This window comes from Phocoena sinus, chromosome 16 (assembly GCF_008692025.1).
Source record: "Phocoena sinus isolate mPhoSin1 chromosome 16, mPhoSin1.pri, whole genome shotgun sequence".
NCBI classification, from domain to species: Eukaryota; Metazoa; Chordata; class Mammalia; order Artiodactyla; family Phocoenidae; genus Phocoena; species Phocoena sinus.
Genome location: NC_045778.1, coordinates 76,010,193 through 76,032,079, shown reverse-complemented (window position 1 = coordinate 76,032,079; position 21,887 = coordinate 76,010,193). Strand labels below are relative to the sequence as shown.

Genomic DNA, 21,887 nt, shown 5'->3' with positions numbered 1-21,887 from the left:
GCTTGTGGTTCAAATCCTGACTGGGATCCTACCTGCCTCCTCTCTTCCCCAGGTAGAAGGTAAACATCACACCTGCAAGGGACCCTGTTGAGCCTCAAACCCCCAGCCTGACTCGAGCAGAAGGTTCAATAAACATTTGTGGAATGAATGAGCTCCATGAATCTCAGTTTTCTCATCCGTAAGATGGGACTAATAATTCCCACCTGATCACCCAAAGGGATTAAATGACATAATGAATAACGAAGTGAAATGATGTACAGAAATCACCCAGGATCATGCCCGGTACATACCAGATTGAACCATATGACACACTCATGATCATAGGTTGAAAATAGTCCAACACCTATGACCTAATACCACGGGCTTAATAGCGTGTGTTCCTTTCCCTTCTGACCCTCAGGGTGTCATTTTCCCCGACCCAAGTCCCCGCGGGGCACTTGCTCTACCTTTGGCTTGTCGGTCGTGGGATTCCGTTAGGAACTTTTTAATCTTATCAGATGGAATTGCAAAGGAGATACCAGCTGTCACTTTCAGTGTGTTAATTCCAATCACTTCACCATCCTGAAAAGCAAGATGGAAACAGCTTACTGAATCCGTGAAGGTTCACCTGAAGATACACACCGATAGAGAGTGGAGAACTTGCAAGAAAGGAGCCTTGGAGCTTCTTCAGAGAAATGTGTGAGGTGGGGGAAGCTGGAGGGAGGGGGCTCCTGGGTCATAGAGGGAGACGCCTGACTTGGGCAGCGTAAGCCAATCTCAGCAACGGAAGAATCGACACCCACTCGACTCAGAGCTGAGTGATCACCACGCCGAAAGCAGGGCAACAGACACAACAGACAGTTTCAAAATGCACATTTGCTCCTTTGGCATGGAATACGTTTCCCAAAGCCCCAGAGTCCTTTAGATGGCTGTCCACACCTTCCTGCCTCCCCCATTTCCAGTGATCTTAAGATTCCTCTGCTGATGTCAGGGAGAAACAACCTTAGCGCTTAGGGCGGACGGACTTCATCATCAGGAAAACAAAGCCTCACCTCCGAGCTGACTCCGGGGCACTTGGGGGAGGCAGAGGGCTCACAATCGCATCTCACTGCCTCTGCTTGTCACAGACTAGCTTTAAATCATGGAGGAAACGAGTCTACCAGGTGTGCTTCAATTCAAGATAAATTCACAGTTCAGTGAACGCCACACCATAGGAAACAATCCTGGTATAACAGTCTTGCCTCACACCATCCAACCATTATTCTGAACACTATTGTTAAAGGGTCGTTCAACTCGGACTTAGAACGGAAAACTGCCAGGAGAGTTTAAGTCACTTATTGCACATTTCCCGCAGCGCTGAGAATTCAGTCCCCGACTCAGAGGGACCTCAAGAAGGCACTGCCATCCTGCTCTTTGCTAAACAAGGCCTCGAGTTCATGAGAGTTGGGATGGGTGACCCTGAGCTGCACCCTGGCTCTGACTGTCTGATTCTAAGGCTTCCCTTTTTTGCCTAAATAAAATATAAACTTAGGTGACATCTTTGTGAGCGGGGTAACTCCTCATTCCAGCCTGGTCTTAGAGGAGGGCCCCTGGCCAAGACAAACCCTGTGGATGAGCCACGCCAGCTCCTTAGGCAGCGTAGGGACAGGCCAGAACTGCTGACACCTTCAAAATAAAGACCCACTCCTTTAACCACTCCTGGATTGGACCTGAATTCCAATGCCTTTACTTGTAACTTTGAAACATAAGCATGTCTGCTGGCATAGCAGTTCCAATCCAAACTCCATCATGCCTTACTCTTTGCAGAAAAGATAAGAAGAGTAATTTGCAAGGTACAGTACAGTCACAGATTTCACTTTAAAAGAATTAGATAATGTGCTTTGGCAAGTTCATGTGTGAAAAGAAGCCAAAAGGAAAAAAAAGACATGTACGTAGATTTTTAAAAGGCCTTACCAGGTTTACTAATGGGCCTCCAGAGTTTCCATACTGAAATTAAGCAAAAACGAAAAGGTTATGAGTTTATATCATTACATGGTCCAATCTAGTTCTCTGCCTGGCAGGTCCCTGAGTGCAAGTTCTTGCCGAAGTTTTGTTCCTGTCTACCTAGTATTTTGCTGAGGAAAAAAGGACCTTAAACAATTTTCAGAAAGTTTTAGATGTGCCATAAAGGGGATATATATATAGATATAGATAGATAGGTAGATAGATGGATAGATTTTTTTTTTTTTTTTTTTGCCAACTACAAATTCCCAAAGGCCAACTACAAATTCCCCAAACACCCAACACATCTTCCTTGTCTTGGCAATAGGCTGGCTGCCCACTTGCTCCAGTATCACAGTATTTCAAATCTTCAAAACCGCCCCCCCCTACATCTATGTGACCCCCTACTTTGCTGCTTGGCCTGGAAATCCACATGGCTTGCTCTATTTCCATTACTTCATGAAGATCACAAGAAAGTGTGGGAATAAAGCCTACCAGACACAGCGAGTACACAAGACACGCTGTGTTTCTTATTTATTAGATAGATGTAGGGGAAAATGCTTTTTAGAAACGTTAATCCTATAGGGAAACAGCTGAAGTGGAAAAATGTGACTTAAAAAAGATCCCATTGATGAGATTGCGTGTGATAATCCTTGACCTCATTAGACATCGAATGGGTCGGCCTGATGCACAGACCGCTCCCCCCACAAGGCAATGCAAACTCCTCTCGGGGCTACAGAGCCCGTGCTGAGGTGAGCATCCCTCCTGCCACAAAGTTGAACAAGCAGCTCCAGCCAGGGGTGGCTGACCCTGGGGCAGGGCGGCAGGGGTCACGGAGAGCTCCTCCGGGCTGCAAACTTTGGCAAATCTCAAGTTCCCGTCACAGGAGTCCCAGGAGATTGCCAAGAGGCTGAGGACCAGCCCCCTGCCTCATCTGCTGTAGGGGATCCTTGAAAGCACCTTGAGGATCCTGGCTCCAGCCCTGGTTCCTAAGCCCAGCCCAGCTTTCCAAAAGCCCACCCCACCCTGCAGCGGACAGGGCTCACGTTGATGATGGCGTCTGTCTGGATGTAGTCCATGTCCGAGTTCCGGAGCCCCAGCTCTTTGCCGCCTCGCTGGGTGGTGCTGACAATCCCAGTGGTGACAGTGTTCTGAAGGGAAAATGGGCTTCCAATGGCAACCACAAACTCTCCGGGCCGCAGCTCCGAGGAGCGGCCAAGCAGCAGCACGGGCAGCTTTCCCTGGAAACACAAGGTTGGCGTTGCTGCATTTGGTTAAGTGAACGGAACGGATAAACGCACAGATGTCGTGGAGCGCCAGGTAAGGGACACCACTCATACCCACCAGGCCTTGCAGGAAACCGAGGTCAGGCCTAGCATCCCTTCCCGGCTGAGGACTATCTTCCCTCCCACCCAAGATAACCAGTGCCTCCTTGTAAGCGCTGCAGGTCAAGTGCACACTGCCGCTGCCACACGCCAAGGAAGACGTGGGACGGATACTAGAGGCCAGCTCAGGGTCTCAGCACATCTTGAAGCTATCAGCACAGACTTGCTCTGAAACCCAGAGGCCAGGAGACAGAGGGGGACAGGTTTAGGACTGGGGGCAAGCCTGACTGCAGCACTCTTAGAGAGCCACAGGGAAGGATCCAGAGCCCACACCCCCCCACTCATCATAGGCTCGTCCCTCCTGGGTTCTGAAGAATCAGGGGCTCTGTGGGCTTGCAGCTGCCCTGACTCCGTCCGGTGCATCTCTGTGCTAAGCACATATAATCCTGGGGAGGGGCAGGGGGGGTGCTGGGGGCAACAGGGCATCCAGGGCCCCGAGACGCCAAGACCCAAGAGGTGGGCTCTCTCCTTGCCTGGAAGGGTCTTGCATCAACCACCTCTGCTCCCGTCCCTGGTGGGCTGATTAACCCGACAAAGCCTGGTTGATCCCCGATGCCCTGTGAAGGCCAGGCAGAGTCAGAAGCCCCAAACTACTCTTCAGACCAAAACTGGACAAAATAAAGCCAGCTCTCGTCACTAGGGCTGAGAGCTGGGCTTCCGTCTGAGAAGGCTCTAAGCTCTCCTCCCTCCCTTCCTCCCTGGAGCCAGGCAAACCTCCGAGTTCCTTTCTCCTTTGTTTCCTGAGACAAAATGAGCAGCTGCTCTGAACAGTGTGGACCAGCCCAGAAAGCAAAGAGCTGGCCCAGGCCTCGTGCTAATTGCGAGGTAAGAGTCCTCATGTTCGTCCACCTCGAAAAAGAAGGAAAGAGGAGAGGAGGCTGGGAGGGTGCAGGGGGTGGAAACCAGGGGTTACTTAGCACTTCCTTCGCCGGGATGAAGCAGACGTCAGCTGATGAGATGGGGAGATCACTGGGCCCATTTAACAGATGAAGACACTGAGACTCCAAGCAACTGGGTGACTTGAGACCGGCCAGGGATTTAAAAGTGCAACCCCGAACCCAGACTCTCATCCACCACAAAGTACTGAGTCACAAAGAACCCCCTCTGACCCCAAATAAGGAAGATGCTGGTCAGGAACAAGCTGGGTCAGAAAACTCAAGGAGGAAGAAGGGATATGGAAGGAGGGATCCAAGACCTAAAACTTTAAGGGGCTGCATGAGAAGGGATGCCCCTCAGATCACAGGTACTGAGAAGCCTAGAAGAGTGCCCCAGTGAAGAGCACGGACCTGGGACCAGGCGGCCTGATTAGATCCTGGCTCAAGCTTACAGCCACTCTGGTCCTCAGTGTCCTCATCTGGAAAATGGGGATAACGCGGCACACGTATCTCATTGGTGTGTTGTCAGAATTAAGCGACTTGAGACCTGCAAAGCTCTTTGAAGAGCACCTGGCTCAGTTAAGCACCACATAACTGGGACACGTAAGCATCAGAGGTGTTGGTTATTGTTAATAGTATCAGGGTCTGCACAGTCTCAATGCGGGAAACCCCACCAATGAAACTCCCAAAGCAGCGCATGTCACCCAGTCCTCCACTAGGAGGAGGCTGGTGGCACAGGCCTGCCCTGACAGTGACGCTTTGCCCTTGCGGTCGCCTGAGGCTGGCGTGTGTGGTGCTGACCTGGAGGGGGCAGCCTGCAGTCCCCGCTCCCCGAGCTCATCCAGAAGCACGCCGATGAGCTCAGCGTGGCCTGTTCACCCTGGGCCCGCGCCAGCCGCCCCTGCCAGGAGTGACTTCAGCCAGTAGCCACAGCGGGTGGGTGGGCAGGAGTCAGGGCCAGTGATGAGCACTGACCACTGTGGGGAGGCCCGCCAGGGACACTAGCACTCCTTCAGGGCCCAGGGACTGCTTTCAGGGCTGGGCTTGGGGGGTGGGCAAGGGGACACAGTGGCGAAGGCTCCTGGGCTGGGTTTGCCAGGCTGCCCAAGATTGCAGTTGCTTTTCACCAGCTTCAAGGCAAGAGTTCAGGTTCAAACACAGAAAGGCGGGCCCAGCCCACATCAGCTCAGCCACAAGCCGAGAACCACATCAGAAAGTTACTGGGCAGGACTCACTGCGGAGGGTCTTCATTAGCATTTGCTCACCGCCCGCCCCCGTTCCTCCACCTCCAGCCCCTAGGAAGGGGGCCAGACCCAGGCCCCTGCGTCTCAGGGGGTTGAGAAGGCAGAGGGGCCCAAAGACAGCGCTCCCTGGAACTCCCCTCCTCCAAGTCTGAGCTCAGGCCCAGGGGATGGGAAAAGGAGGTACATGCTCTTGGGGAGCAGAAGCTGTGAGGACGGAGGGGAGAGACGCCCCAGGAGGGAAGGAGAACACCCAGGGCCTGCCGCTCGGCTGGCTGCACTCACTGGGGAGGAACAGGCCTGTGGCCAGCAGTGGGGCCCAGAGAAGCCTGTGGATGAGCTTGGGTCCAGCGCAGCGAAGTCACCACACTGCAGTGACCACGCAGGCTTGGACAAGTGGACACCAGTGATAGGAGCCCAGAGTCTCCCCAAGGACCAATCCTCACTTCAACACAAGGGGAAGAAATTCGGATCACAAGTGGTCATTTAGCCAAACCTGCACCGACGGCAACACCAAGTATCACCTTGTTTAAGTTTTTACTCACTCAAACATCTCCTAGATTCTAAAGGACACTCATAAGACAGAAATAAGCAAGTGGACACGTATCAAGGGGGATCCTTAGACTGTGAAGCTTGGACTGATGTGAAAGGAATGACACAGGTGACATTTTACCTCCCAGGTGACCAAGCACTTTCATGACCCCCTTGGCAGTTAGGGCGTGTTTCCTCCCATCTTACAGACGTGGAAACTGAGGCTCAGAGAGGGAGTGACTCCTCACAGCTCACGAGCAGCCTGGCTAAACGAGAGAACAGGTCTCCCACCTCCCAGACCTTCACTCCTTGTAGGTGTTAACATGAATTCTAATTGTAGGCAGGAATCTTTGCAGAGAGTGACGTGGGGCAGAGCCGTGGGCCAGGCCAGATTGACAGCCTTCGTGAGGTCAAAATGCCTTTTGGGGGCCATTTGGCTCCCGTTTCCCACAGGTACCAGCGGACCGCACAGGCATCAGGCTCTCCAGCCTGCTCCAGACCCAAGTGGGTCTCATCCTCAGCCTCCCTCCTCACCTCGGGCCTGTCTGCTCGGCGCAACTATACCTCTGCTGGCCAAATTCCTACTCGGCAATTGAGCGTTTTATTCCACAGCTGTCTAGACACACGCTCCACGGGGGGACTCGGGGGGAGACGAAAAGCAGATATGTCTGGAAGCGCCAAGGCACACCTCGGCCTTGACCTGTGGATGGGAAACCCTGGGGCCACCCGTTCCTGGTTTAACCCCACGCTGCTGTCCACAGGCTGGTTCCCAGACCGCCCACATCAAAGCCGGCTCCGGGCTCCCTGCAGCAGACACTCTGTCTGAGCCTCCCTGTGAAGTGGCCCAGCCACAGGCCATCTTGGAGATGCCCGACCCTCTTCTAACAGCCCACATCTCAGCATCTCGCAGGAGCCTCGCAACACGCCTACGAAGTAAAGGCGCAGACATCCATCCTCCACTTGGCAGCCGGGAGGAGCAGAGTGGGAAGGAGGAAGACTAGGGCGTGAGGCTCCCGCTCCTTGCCTCCAGATTCTCCAACCACTGGCGGGGAGGGAGGGTGAAATGCAAGTCGGGTACACAGCAAAACCGGGATGGGGAGCTTTAACGTGGCAAAAGCTCAACCCCGAGGCTACGGATCAGAGCGGGGCAGAAGCCCTCGGGCCCCACCAGGAGAGCGTGTAGCTCACGTTGTCCCAATCCCTCCAGGACGAGGGGCATCCCAAAGTGAGTCCATCACACTGCCCGTTCTCAAGGTCGTGCTCTTGTTCATGAGAGGGAGGAACCTGGGAGGCCAGTGGGAAAGAGGGGACGTCCGCGTTGAAAGGCACAGCGTCCTCGGTTTGCAAGTGACTCACTTGTGCTACATGCCGGCCTCACAGCAGAGTCAACAAGAGGGGCTGGAAGGGAACATGGATCCCGAGAACAACCGGGTCGTCGGCCATGCCAGCCAGGCCGATGGAGACAGCCCAGACGAGGGTGTCAAGAGTCCTGCGTGTGGACTCTACATCCGAGTTAAATCACTAACTACAAGCCGTAGGCGGGATACTAATGGCGTGATAGATTTACTGCTAAAACCTGCAAGAGGTTGGTGAGTAGCGTGATTAAAGAAGGCTCTTACCGTTCGTTTAGATGCCAACAAACAAACAGACAACAACCAGCAGGCCTGGCATCACCGCTCCCACAAAACACTGCCAACATGAAAGAGAACTTTCTTGACAAGCAGTCACTGAGGACGGGCCTGGCACAGGGAACGTGAAAGATCAACAAAACCCACCCATGCCCTCCAGGCTTACTGTCTGATGGTGGGGGGAAACACACAAGCCAGCAGAACACACAGCAGTAAAAAGAGATAAAATCCATCTCCCTTCCCAAGGGCAGCTCAGCCTAGAATCTTCCATAAAGGCTAAATATAGATCAACACTAAAAATGATTTGGGTGCATCAATTAGGGTTTTTGTTTTTTCAGCTGCAAGTAACAAAAAACCCAATGCAAAATGGAGTAGACATCTACCTGCTCACAGGCGTGATGGCAGAGGGCTGCTCACTTCAAAGGCTCAAGGGCAACATCAGTCAAGGAGAAGCTCCTGCCTTCCTTCCATCTGATCAACAGCAGCCTGGGCCCATGGTCACAGGAGGGCCACCATCATCCCAGGCATGACATAAAGATGCACCAATGCCCACTGGAAGTAACAGACTCTTTTCTCCCTTGCGTGTCTCTTCAGAAGAGCTGAGAATCCAGAAGGGCCCAGCACATTCTTCCTCGTGGGTCATCAGCCACTGCTTGCTCATAGGTTACCCTCAACCACCCTTAGGTGGGGGGGGGGGGGGATCATAGCCCTGGTGACTGCCTTAGCCTCTCAGGATCTGCCTGAGTTAGGAATGCGGGGGGCGGTCAGGAGTGGACCTAAAACAAACTCAGGGCTGTGCCAGCAGGGAGGAGAAGGGTTGCGCGCTGGGCCACCATCAGAGTCCACCAAAGCTGGTTCCTTTTACAGCGGTGATGCTAATACGTGTCTGGAAACATCGGTAGGTGTATATTCCTTCATGCAGGTTTCTTTTTTTGGCAGAGGGGAGAAAGAGGAGAAGTCCGCTTCAGAGGAAAGCAATGGCCACACATTTCTAGGGCAGTCAGCGTGAAATGCAAGTGGTCCGAGCAGAGCCTCATCAGTGTAGACAAACCTCCCTCTTATTCGCATGCCCTACACGCCTTGTGTTCTGTCCCATGAGCAGATGGGACGGGCATAGTGCCCATTCCGCTCACCAGGGGACCGACGGTCCTGCAGCTGGTGGTGGCGGTACCGAGAGCCCAGGTGTTCTCAGCAGTGCTCACCGCCCAGGTGCTCAGGGTGCACAGCCAGCCACCAAAGAAGAGCCTCTCTGTGCCAGACCTTGCCACGGGGCAGGGCAGGAGACGGGAGCAGACATGACACACAACAGGGCCAGGGAGCTGAAGGAAAGCAGAGCAGAGGCCACAGCCAGAGGAAGCCAAGGTCACACGTCCTCAGGGTGAGGGCCCAGGCCACGGTGGTACCCTCAGACAAGCCCCTGCTGTGTGGCACTGCCTGCTTCACGGGCTCGCTGTGTGGCCTGGGATCCCCATGAAGGGGCATCACAACTGCTGATTCCCACAGGGAAGAAAAGGCCTATGCTGAGTAAGGGCCCTGGCTGATGACTTGCTATGGGCTTATCCTCCAGCATCCACAAAGGGTGATGCTGAGTGAGGACACAGACAAAACACACACACAGCACCACCACAGCCTCCACGTACACTGGGAGCACACAGTCCCAGGGAGCAGGGCATCCGTATTAACTCACTCTGACCTTGGGCCACTTGACAGACTTCTCTGGGTCTCAGTTTTATCACTTCTAAAATAAGGGAGTCGAGCCTGGTGATGTCCAAAGTCATCCCAGCTCTGACAATTAGGGATCTTTCCAGAAGACCTGGTAGATTTCAAAAAAAAAAAAAAAAACCTATTAGCAGACAATGGTTAAATTGGTGAGATCAAAACAAGCACCAGACGTACTTCCCTGGTGGCGCGGTGGTTAAGAATCCGCCTGCCAATGCAGGAGACACGGGTTCGAACCCTGGTCTGGGAAGATCCCACATGCCGCAAAGCAACTAAGCCCATGCGCCACAACTACTGAGCCTGCGAGCCACAACTACTGAGACCGCGTGCCACAATGACTGAAGCCCACGCGCCTAGAGCCTGTGCTCCGCAACAAGAGAAACCACCGCAATGAGAAGCCCGCGCACTGCGTCGAAGAGCAGTGCCTGCTCGCCACAACTAGAGAAAGCCCGTGCGCAGCAACGAAGACCCAACACAGCGCCAAATAAATACAAATAAACAAATTTATTTATTTTTTGAAAAAGAAAAACAACAAGCACCAGAGTCCTTAATAAATCTCTTTTCATACAACTTCGCAAAGAGGTCAGATGATTCCTGCAAACTCTTAAAGCCGCAAGAGGAAAGGGGATTCCTGGAATTCTCCAGACGCTGGCTCAGCCAGACATCATCTAGAGCGGACCTAAAAACAATGATCCATCAACGTTTCAGCTTCTGGCCACCCTGGGTTTGGCCTAAAAGCCCTTGAGCGCTCCTCTCGCTGCAACCTCATTCACTAAAGCTTGGAGAGAAGAGCAATAAAATGAACAAAGAAAACGAAAAGAAAAACTGGCAACTTTCTTTTAACCTCACGAGGCAACTCAGCTACTTCTTTCTCTTCCTTGCAAAGTAGAAACTGCTCCTGTGACAAAAATATTTTTGTTTCTGAATCCGCAGAAGCCACTGTATCCACCAGCTGCCCAGCACACCGTTTGCAAGAGGCTGGGGCTTGCAGGCTGGTGTTGTGTGTTGGATGAAGTTTGCTTCAAAGGTTAGTGTTGCAGCAGCTGGCTGAGACTCAACTGAGTGATTCAATGTGTCTTCTGGAAACAGTTATGCTAACCTTTCATTTTCTTTAAAAAAATATGCAATGGGGGAAAAGAGCACGTCTCCCGTGCACGACCCCCATACACAGCAAGAAGCAGTGCCATTGAACTTGCGTGCTTCCTAAGGAACAGCAAACTAGACCACAGAGTTCAGGGGGATGTTAGCAGCTGAGACTTGCCTGAGACACAGGGATCCCGCCTGGGGAAGGAGGGAAGTGAGCCCACGAGGGGCTGAGGGACAGGGAAATGTGAGCAGATGGGTGGACCCAGATGAACCACAGATCTGCTACATAATTTGCAGGGCCCAGGACAAAATAAACATGGAGACCCCTTGTTCATAAAGTGCATAAAAAGTGCCATTAAAGGTACTAAAATATAAAGCTTTTTTTTTCTCCTATATTCTCTCTCTCTCTTCATCTGTCCCGATGTTTTTATTTGCTGTTCAGTGTCATGCTCCCTGGGGCACAAAGATTTTCATGGGGTGAGTGCAGACCCAGGAGACTCAGACTCAGTGCTCTGCTCACCGGCTACTGGACAGACCCATGCACTGGGCCCGAGCAGCGACAGGGTAGTAGAGCCAGGCCTCTCCCCATCCCAAGAGCTCACTGCCCCAACCCACAGAGGATGGACCACCCCCAAGGGCACTGCAACTTCCTTCGGCACCAGGATGCACTAGGTACCCGGATGGGGTGGAAAAGGCTTAGCCCTGCCTCGCTGCCGGCAGAATGACCTGTGGCATCATCCACCCGCTGCCCAAGATGCTGTGGGGTGTATGTACCCCACGCCTGTACTCCCTGGGGGAAGGAGGGTGGCAGTGATTGCTGTGCGGGGTCCGAGGTCCCAGGGGCCAGAGGAGTAGGGAAGCCAAGAACCCATCCTGGGGAGGTAGGAAGGAAACAGGAAAAGAAACAGTGCGGAGGCCAAGGCTCTAAGCCCCAGCACATACTCCGCTGTCTCATCAGACTTCACTTACAAAGCACAAAATTCAAAGATAAAATTAAAACAAAGACCTCAGAGCATTAAACCCTCAAGCGGGGTTCCGTTCTGAGCATAGGGTCTGTAAGGGCACAGGTCATGTGCCCATAAAGCAGCTGTGCCGGGGGAGGAGGAGGTGAACCAAGACGGAGATGCTTGGCATTCAGATTAGAGAGCGGAGAGGTTATCAGTGACGACAAGGTCAAGGGTACAACCAAGGGAGGGCGGCTGCGCGCAGGTGAGCCGGGAGGCCAGGCCAGGAAGGATCTGCTACACAGCACCGAGATCACAGCACGCGCTGAACTCGGAAGGACCGTGTAATCAAGTCACCCCCGTCCGCTTCCCCAGACTGACATATTACAGTTGCTATACGGGGAGGGGAGGAGGGGAAGAGGTGGGATGAGTGGGGGGATGTTCAGGTGGGACAGACAAGAGAAGTGGGGGAGATGGAGAGAAAGAGAGAAAAGGAACAGAGGATGTTATGAAAAAACAACACAGAGAAAGGGCTAATGAAGCAAACTTCCCCCTCACTGTTTATGCACAGCTCCATGATATTTAGACTCCTTTAGGCTACATCAAGAAACACTGGCATTTCAAATATTCCCGTACAGAAATGTCAACATTTCTATACGGGAGCCCGACAGCCAGTGACTGTATATAGTTTGTGGCATGGAGAGTAGGAGAAACACCATCTCATCAAGTGTAACTTTTGTCTTCTCATCTATCAACCCCTCTTTTTTTTTTTTTTTTTTTTTTTCCCCGTATGTGGGCCTCTCACTGTTGTGGCCTCTCCCGTTGCGGAGCACAGGCTCCGGACGCACAGGCCCAGCGGCCATGGTCCACGGGCCCAGCCGCTCCGCGGCATGCGGGATCCTCCCGGACCAGGGCATGAACCCACGTCCCCCGCATCGGCAGGCGGACTCCCAACCACTGCGCCACCAGGGAAGCCCTCAACCCCTCCGCTTTTATCTGGCGACTTCAAGTTAGCCACTGCTGCTACAACGTTGTTTGGCCAATAAATATTTATGAAAATCATTGGATGTGAAAGTGAATATATGAACAAATAAACAAATCAGGTCTTAAAAGATCCATTAGGATCTTAAAATTGGGATTAGTCCAATATTTGGACTAACCTTGGGGTTAGCCAGGGCCTGGCATTTCAGTTTGGGTAAGGACTCCAGTTGCAGCCTGGTTTTCAGCCGTCTATACGGTGGTAGGCTCAGGGCTCAGGTGGGTAAAGGGACAACTTATACCCACCAGCTCCGCAAAGGGAAGGGCTGTGGTCTCACTCTGGTAGGTTCAGTGCTCAACACACAGCAGCCACTCGGTAACTGCTGAACTGAATTGAGGGCACAGTGACCATTACCCATGACCACACAGAGCTCATGTGGCTCCATATGCAGGATATATCATTCTTGTAAAATTTATTCTAAGAAATTCTTAAAGACGTATAACCTCCTCTAGATAAAAATAATTTGAGATGGTCAATGACACAGGGCTTACTACAATGAGTTAATTCATATCTCTTTATGACATAAAATGGTGGCATAGGAAGTATTCTAGCCACAGGGCCAATGGTTTCTATGAGCTGCCTGGCAGCCAAAGCAAAAAGGGAAATACCCTGAGTCATATGTTCTTGCTATCAGATTCGGGTGCCTTATTTAACAAAAGTGACTTGTTGCTTAGCACATTTATTAGAATAATCAGTCCTCAGTTCACCAGAATGTCTTATTTCTGCCTTGCCATAGAAAGTGGTTGGTTTTAGGAAACCAGTTTTGGGAAACTGCCTCCATCCTGCCATGAATAAGAGGTGACCAGCTCATTATGAACCCTTTGCACTTCTAGACTCTCAGGAGATTGACTACATAAGAAATTGGAGCTTTCCAGAGTACGATCGGGAACCCCCAAGAACCAAGGCCAATAAGATACACGGACAATATGCAGAGGAACCAGCTAACCAGAAGCACTGGCTTGTGTTCTGGAGGCCTCTAAAAAACTCACTGGGAAATAAGTTTGCACTGGGCCGAAGGTCCAGGTCCTCAGGATGGGCAGAAAAGGAAATCTAAGCAACCCTAGGTACCCCGCTCTTCCCCTTGGCTGGTTCTGTCTGTCCTCCACGTCTCAGCTTGGATGTTACCTCCTCAGATAAGCTTCTCTGCCTATACTACCTTCAGGGTCTCCCCAGCTCCAGTGCCTTCTCCTGCTTCTTCTATCTGTTCCTTCATTGTACCAACGACCCTATTTATTCCAGTTTACCTGTTTCCCACACTAGACCATAAGCTCCATGGCTTTTGTCCATTGCTGTTACGTCCTCCGCACCTAACACAGTGTTTGGTCAAATAGATGCTCAATAAATATTTATGGACTCTGTGAATGAATAAGGAATAACTGAAAGAATGAACCAACGAGACCTTAAAAGTTCATTAGGATTTAAAATTGAATAATAATTTGGAAAACATCTTCAAATTCACAAAATTCCTCTCTACCGATATTACAGAGAAATGGTCAAAACTAAGGCCTCTCTCTGCTTAATCCGGCAAGACCGAAGCATCGTCTTCAGCAAAGAAGCACAATCCCCACAAGAGCGAATGAGATCAGCTTCTCTGCCCTTTCCCCGGTAGTGACCTCGTGCTTCACCTCACTTGGGTCTTAAGAGTGTATTTTGGTCCAAGCACACTTTGCTCCTTTAGAACAAGGTGTTAATCATCTCACACTGGGGTTGGCAAACTTTTTCTGTGAAAGGCCGAAGAGTAACTACTTTTGGCTTCAGGGGCCATGTGGTCTCCATCCCAACTACTCTACTCCGCTGCCGTCCAGCAAAAGCAGCTGTAGACTCTATTGATACATAAGCAAATGGGCATGGCTGTGTTTCAATAAAACTTTATTTACAAAAGCAGATGGAGGGCCGGATTTGGACTGCAGGCCACAGCTAGCCAACCCTGGGCCCCAACACACTGCTGCTACTCACTCACTAAACTGACAATGCATGCCCTCCCTCCTCATTGAAGGGGACATTCCTGATGAAGCATCTACAAATTCAGTCCCGACAACCCAGCTGCTTTGTCAGAACCATAAATAAGAGTCTTGGTCAAATACCCTGAAGAGAGTCTGCCAAAGTGAAAAAAAGCATTACCATATTAAGAGAAAAACATAGCCAAAGAATTTCCTTAACAATCAACTAAGCTCTTGAAATGGGGCCAGAGAACACACAAGGCCTCCAGCTTTGATAGTCTGGGGAACTGAAATATTTTCATTCCACGAGAAGCTGCAATCAGAACAATGAGAAGCCTCGTCCCCACGAGCCTCTGGACAAAGGCTGTGGCCCAGAGCAAAAAACCCCGGCTTCCATGCTAGCGTCTGGATTGACATCACCTAATGCAATACTGACTTGCATCCCCCTAAAAATGGTAAAAATCAATACGGTAACAGAAGCCTCGTTACATCGACAGGGTCTGGGGCCTCTTTAACGAATGCGATGCAGGCCTCTCAGTTCAGGGAGAAATAGAGGAGAGACCACAGAACAACCAGGACGGAGGGAGTGGGGAAAAGAATTCAAATGGAAAAACACAGAAACAAAATACGAGGGTAACTATGGTAGGGCAAGCAGCATTCCAGCTCTTGGTTACTTTACAAGCATGAGTGACAGACTCCAGAAGATGGGGAGCCGGTCCAGCACAGGCTCTGTGTTATCTGATCCACTTTTGGATGAGCTCAGGCGGCTGAGTCAGCGCCTTCTGACAATCAGGTTGTCTGAGGGGAACTGGCTGAAGGCTGGGCGCAGGGTGGGGGAGTGGAGGGGCACGAGTCACACCTGGCACCCGCCACTCCCCTCCCCCACCATCGTCCCCAGGCCGCCTGGACCCTCCTCACTCAGAGAAGTTGGGGACATCCACTGCAAGCAGGCCACGTTCCAGGAGACAGCCCTGGAGAGACCAGAGCCCGCTCAGCAGGAGAAGGACCCTCTGCCCACAAAGCAGCCCCCGTGCCCAGGGCTGTCACTCTTCAGCCACTTCAAACAGGGCCATAGGTGGCATATGGCCTAAAGGTGGCCAAGGGCGGATGCAGGTCTGGGAGTGAGGGAAGAAAACCACTTCACAAGCCTCGACAAGCTTGCTTCCAAATATTCCCCTGGGTGTTGGCGTTGGGGTAAAAGTGCCTACAGGAAACCTCACCACCTCACCAGGGCTCTGAGTTACCAAAGACCGCAGAGCTACGGGGGCCCCAGCAAAGCAATGCGCCGTCCAAACCCCAGGCAGCCGTTGGATCAGATGAGAACTGGCCTCGGAGTCTGGGGACTGCTGCTCTGCAATCAGCCTGCTGCGTGGTCACCTCCTCGCCGGAAAGGGGGCAGCGGATCACTGCAGGAGCCCCGGTGCCTCCCTGCTCCCCGAGCCCTCAGGGCAGCCGGCCTTGCCTGCTGCTGAGTGGAGGGCTCGCAGTTCATACCCAGGACACTGCTGTTGAGCCTCCACCTCCTCACAAGTGACTGAGACAGGTGTGCCCCTCACAAGTGACTAAGACAGGTGTGCCCCTCACACTCTAGCAGCAGAGAGAAACTGAAATCCACAAGTAAATAAGACAATCGTGAGTTATGATGAGGGGGCGAGAAGGGACAAATGAACGATGAAATGTGATCACCTGCGGGGCTATGCATCCCCAGAGTTATGAGGGGAGGTTGGGACGTGGGGCGCTCCCCGGGGTAGGGGGTCAGGGAAGGGCCGTCTGGGGCAGAGGCAGAATTTAACCCGAGGCCTGAAGGACAAGGACGGTCACCTATGGAGGAGCTGGATGGGGACACCCCAGGGAGGGAAGGCCAAGGCCCCAGGAGAACAGCCCTGCATGGGGGGCGGGGGGGTAGCAGAGAGGGGGAGGGGCAGAGGGGGGAGTGAGGGATAGAGTGGGGCGCCCGTCAGGCTGGGTGGCCCTCCAAGGCCCTGTAAGCAGTTACGATCTCTCTCTAAGAACAGAGAGCGTGTGAAGGGGTTTACACAGGGCAGACAGGACCCAATCTGAAAGTTGCAATCATCAAGGCGGGAGGACAGATGACCTTCTCCTGCCTGTTTTCTAATCAACACAGCGGAAAAGCAGCTGGGACAAAAGTAACTTTCCTCTCTCATCTTCTTCAGTACACCCCCGGTATTTCTGTCCTGCACTCTGGCCTAAAGAAACCAAATATTTTCCCTCTCTCTCTCTCTCTCTCCCTGAACTACTCAGCAAAAAAACTGCAGAGGCAGGGCTTCCCTGGTGGCGCAGTGTTGAGAGTCCGCCTGTCGATGCAGGGGACACGGGTTCGTGCCCTGGTCCGGGAAGATCCCACATGCCGCGGAGCGGCTGGGCCCGTGAGCCATGGCCGCTGAGCCTGCGCGTCCAGAGACTGTGCTCCGCAACGGGAGAGGCCACCGCAGTGAGAGGCCCGCGTACCACCAAAAAAAAAAACAAACAAAAAAACTGCAGAGACAAAATGCTGCCTTTGGAGGAAAGTTTTAAATGTTCTGCAGACACAGCCAGTGTCATGTTCAACACATTTGGAAACCGTTTTTATGTAAGGCTGAACTAGTCTGCCCTCAAAGCTGCTTTCTATTAACCTGTTTGCATGCACACTGTCCTTCCTTCCTGCAGCTGGCATTCCCTCCCCTGATGAATGCTGGTCCCAGTCATGGTCCTGAGGAAAGGGGAGCTGCAAATCCTAGGACAGAAGCACAGAAAGAGATATCCGGGCCGCCTGTGGTTGGAGGGGATGGGCCTGCAGGGGGACATCCTCCTTCTCCAGCTTGGTGGGAGCGGCAGACCAGGGAAAGACAGCTGCTCTGCCCAGTGAGCTTTCTTCCAAAGGTTCTTCCTGGCTCAAAACTCAGCAGGGAAAGTGAGCGCACATGGGTCCGCTCGGCAGTGAGAAGCAAAAATTCCTTTGGTCGCAAGCCCAGAAACGTCTCTGGCAACTTCAAGATGAGGCAAGTGTACGGAAGATGTGAGGTGGGGCTTGCAAAATGGAAGGGAAAGTAGGTAGATCAGGCTCAGAAAGGGCAGGAACTCAGGGGGCAGCGGGGTCCCGGGAGCAGAGGCTATACCAGCTTCCCCCATATTGTTTTTCTGGGGGTGGCATTCAGCCGCTGCTCCAAGCTGAGGATCTGCTTGGTCTGATGGGTCCTGTGTCCACCTGGTCCCAGAGGGCGGGGTGCCATGACTGGTGGTCCCTTCAAGACTTTCCAGTGGGGGAGAAATGGACCCCGAAGGAGATGCTGGCCTCTGCTCCCAGAAGAAGGGGGGACAGGGTGGGTGAAAAGTGGGCAGTGATAACAGATGTCCGTGGTAATTTTCATTCATTAAAAGTGGCAAGAATCGCATGCTCAGGAAGGAGGATGGCTGTTTAAGTAACGGAGCGCCCTTCAAGTGAAATCCTGGTGCTGGGGGGAGGAAATGGGTCCAGAGTATAAGGCACCAACTTAACCATTGGGTCCGTTTATGCGGGGGGCGGTCACACCAGTTCCACTGGGTTATTAGCAAATGGCCCTGGGGAGGCTGGGCCTTGACCTCACACGGCAAGTGCCATTCGGAATGACTTCGACCCTCAAGTCCAATTTTGGTTGGTTCTGTTCTGCCTCCTCTGAGACTTCCTGCCCTGTTTCTCGCTGCTGAGGTGACACAGCGCGAGGCAAGCTCACCTCAACCCCCAGCGCTGCCGGCACCTTTATCATGCCCTCGGGCACACCTGTATTCACCCAGGTGAGAGGCTCCTTCCAAACTGAGCCCCATTACAAGCCAGTCCGCGGCCCCCTCTCCTAAATAACCAATCATCAGACTAAGGGAACAAAATGGAAAGAGCTGGAAGAGATGTTTTGACTCTCTCCACTTCCAACCGCAATCAGCAAAAAAAAAGGAGTTTAGTCAGTGGAAACCAGTCTCTTGTGTGGGCGCCTGCAATTTAATATCCCCTCATTTCCGATTCCATTTTGAAAGGCCACGTTAGCTCGACTTTAAATTTTCAAGCTCCTTTCTCCTGGGCTAGAAACGCATCTCAAATAGCGCGCTGCTGGCAGGAAGGCTAGCCTCCCGGGGACAGTAGGAGCCAGGTCAGAAACACCTTACAAAGCTGGTCTGTCGAGATGGGAGATGGTTCACAGCCAGCCGGGACATGCCAGGGATGGCAGGAGAATACACTCGCCACCTTGGCTCAAAAGCTGAAAAGAATATCCCCCGGCCAGAGCAGCTGCATGGGCTGTACCCACGCGTGCCAAACATGAAATTAGCCCGCGGGGGCAGCTCACGCAGCGTCCAGACCAGAGCCCTGCCTGCAGACAGCCCGCAAGGTTGGCTGCTTCCCCAGGGCTCAGTGCAGCTGAGAAGTCCCGCGTGTGGCCACAGGCTATGCTATTCTAGTCACCTCCTTCCGGTGAGACTACCACATCCTGGACACCTTTCACGCAGGGTGAACCTAAGCCGGGGTGAGCCAGCCTCCCAGTGGGCTATTTAAAGTTGAGTCAGCCCATCACATCAAAAGGCCAGGCTGCGTCCCTCCCATAACGGTCACGGGCTTGGGCACTTGGGGAGCCTGGCCGGCTTCGGAGGCTATAACTTCACCACAGCATTTGATGTGTGGCCTCGGGCGGGTGACTTAAGCTCTCTGAACCCGTTTCTTCCTCTATAAAATGGCAATAATACAGCTATCGTGCAGATTAGGTGAAAGTTACAAATGAAAGCGGAGCCTGGTCCAGCTTTGGAGCTTATCGAGTAGAAGTTATTATGATTATACTGTGACCAATAAACACATTTTGAAAGATTAGTTGTTACAGAAGTTCCACGGTAACCTAACAGAAATAATACACAATTGAGACATCGCTGAAGGCCAGTTACCTAGTTACCTACACCAGGCACAGAGCCCGCTTCTGTCCCAGTCAACAGCACAAACATAAACAGCCCGTGCTGTACCACCTGGGTCTGACTTCACAGCTTGCATCAAGTAAAATGTACAGAGAGCCGAAGCAGAAGATCCCTCCTGGCTCGAGGTCTATGATCTTTCTTCCTGGGCCAGAAACAAGATTCCAGCCTAGCCTGATTCCTCTTTCCAGATGAAGTCTGGAAAATGACAAGAGTGTGGAGAAACCAGAAAACACCATCTCTCTAGGCACCTGCCACACAGCAAAACAAACCTCCATAACTAACGTACCAAAGAGTGGGAATTGTTGATGGTCTAAAAAAATTGGATTTAAGTTCAGGTATGAAGACTGCTAAACAAATCAACAGAACAAAAATGCCTACATGGAGAATATTTCAAAAGAAAGCAAACCTTTTCCCAAACTGAGCTCTTTGTGTCTCTGTTTAAAAAAAAACAATCTACACTCAGAAAATTGTAGTTTAGAGTACACACCCTTTTGTAGGAGAGTCATATGCATGTTAGCATATTAAAAGCTCTGAGAAGTGCTATGAGGACAAAATCCATTAGCTTTGTTTTAATTCACGGTTTCCAGAACTTTTTTGTGTGGAGTATTGTTTTAAAACACACCTAGTAACTCTGCAAAAACCCAATTGGGGAGACCTGGTTTGTTTTCAGAGTGGCTGTTCACATGCTAATGATGGCTAACTTCAAAACCCAGCAAATTCTCTATATGCGATGAGTGCACAAATGAACAGAAATCTGTAGCCGCAGTTGCCTCAGGGCTAAGAATGGAAGGGAAACTCAATTCTCACTGCTTGCCTACTAATTTCTTTATAAACCTATTGCTTTCTTTTATAAAAATTGAAAACACTACTGTGAAAACTCTCACCTGAGGGCTTCCCTGGTGGCGCAGTGGTTGGGAGTCCGCCTGCCGATGCAGGGGACACGGGTTCGTGCCCCGGTCCAGGAGGATCCCACATGCCGCGGAGCGGCTGGGCCCGTGAGCCATGGCCGCTGAGCCTGCGCGTCCAGAGCCTGTGCTCCGCAACGGGAGAGGCCGCAACAGTGAGAGGCCCGCGTACCGCAAACAAACAAACAAAAAACCTCTCACCTGATAGCCTGCTTATTAAAGAAGCTTCCATGAGCTCCCTCCCCTCCCCCACCCCAGGTCACACTCAGCATATCCTAAATGTTCTCCTTTGGTCCAGACTTGACTGGTTTGGTCCCGCTTCAGAATCTCATGAATCAGGGAGTTCTGGTGCCTTTTGACCTCTCCAGATTTAGCCAAATGTCAGTCAAGGCACCTGAGAACTTGGTCCTGCAGGTGGGGAACACACTTACCTCGTGGTCAATTTTAATAAGTGCAATGTCGGCCTTCTCATCCACATCTTTGATTTTGGCCTCATACGTGGCACCATTCTTCAGCTCAACTTTGACTCGGTGCTTGTTGGTCACCACGTGGGCGTTTGTCACAATCAGTCCATCTTCGGACACGATAAACCCAGACCCACTGGCCACAGGCACCTCCCTCTTAGAAAAAGGAAGCCTAGAACCAAAAAAAGTACCTGGTTAAGGCTGAAACATCTTCAGATCAGCTCTGAGACACACTGATGAACCGATTCTGTAACAGCAGCACGCATCTAGCATTTGTTACTTGACACACTGGCTTTATTTAACTTTAAAAAATGGAACGTTAGACTGACTTCTATACGCATCCAAACATTCCATTTAGAAAATATTCTTAGGGAATCTCTTCAGAACCAGAGGTTCTTAAAATATCTAGAAGGGGCAAGAATGTAGATTTAAGTAGTCAAACAGGAAAACATCCCAAGGGAGAAATGCTTATCTTCCTGTAGGACTATATTCAGTGACACTTTAAATAGATCTGATGTTTTGCTAATGGCAGCGGTTCCGGTGGGAGCTTCAGAGGCCGAGGAACAAAAGGAAGGCTCTCTTTACTTGCGAAACAGTTCGATGTGAACCACAGCAGGAGCAATCTTCTCCACCACATCGGCAATAAAGTTGTATTTATGGCGCAAACTGTTGGGATCTTCCTGCCCTGAGAACAGAAACAAAGACGAGACACTTATAGGTGCTGTGCTCTGTGCTGTGGCCACCTGGAGAAAGATATAGGTTAGAAGAGCCAGAAAACCTGAAGGAGGGTGAGGACAAGAGCCCTTTGCGACTGGGCTCAGGTGCAAAGATCTTTCTGGTTCTTGAGGAAATACCCACTCAGATAAGACAGCAAAACCCACCAAAGATGACCTCTTGGCTTGGCTTCCTTGCTCTCAATAGTTTCACCTCGAGAATGTTGAACCAGAGGCTCCAGCAGATACCCGGGCCTCCTACATTATTCCAAAGAGTTGGTCGCCCGAGGGCCACCTTGACATGGCACCGTCCACCAATGTCCCTTCCCCAACTCCCGCAGCACCACACAGCAGCCCTTCTCAGCACACCGCCGCTGTCGAGGCGAGGGCTGAGGCTGTTTTTGACAAGATGCTCATCAAATGTTATAGATTTAAAAGGCTACTAGGAAAAAGCATTAAGGCAAAGGCACAGATGGTGTCTTTCCCGCTGTCTGTCCCCAGAGCAGCTTCCCACCACATCTTAAGCACTCAC

General features: G+C 51.8%; 1 protein-coding gene across 3 annotated transcripts in view; it reads right to left on the bottom strand.

Annotated features, from left to right (window-relative positions):
* Window positions 1-21,887, bottom strand: part of HTRA1 (HtrA serine peptidase 1) — a 56,325-nt gene that overhangs the window by 3,691 nt on the left and 30,747 nt on the right. For all 3 annotated transcript variants that reach the window (XM_032607423.1, XM_032607425.1, XM_032607424.1), the window contains exons 2-6: window positions 21,228-21,327; window positions 20,610-20,814; window positions 3,006-3,200; window positions 1,933-1,965; window positions 447-561 (exon numbers count right to left, since the gene is read on the bottom strand). In XM_032607423.1, coding sequence (XP_032463314.1) covers window positions 447-561; window positions 1,933-1,965; window positions 3,006-3,200; window positions 20,610-20,814; window positions 21,228-21,327 — 648 coding nt within the window. The remainder of the gene's footprint in view (window positions 1-446; window positions 562-1,932; window positions 1,966-3,005; window positions 3,201-20,609; window positions 20,815-21,227; window positions 21,328-21,887) is intronic.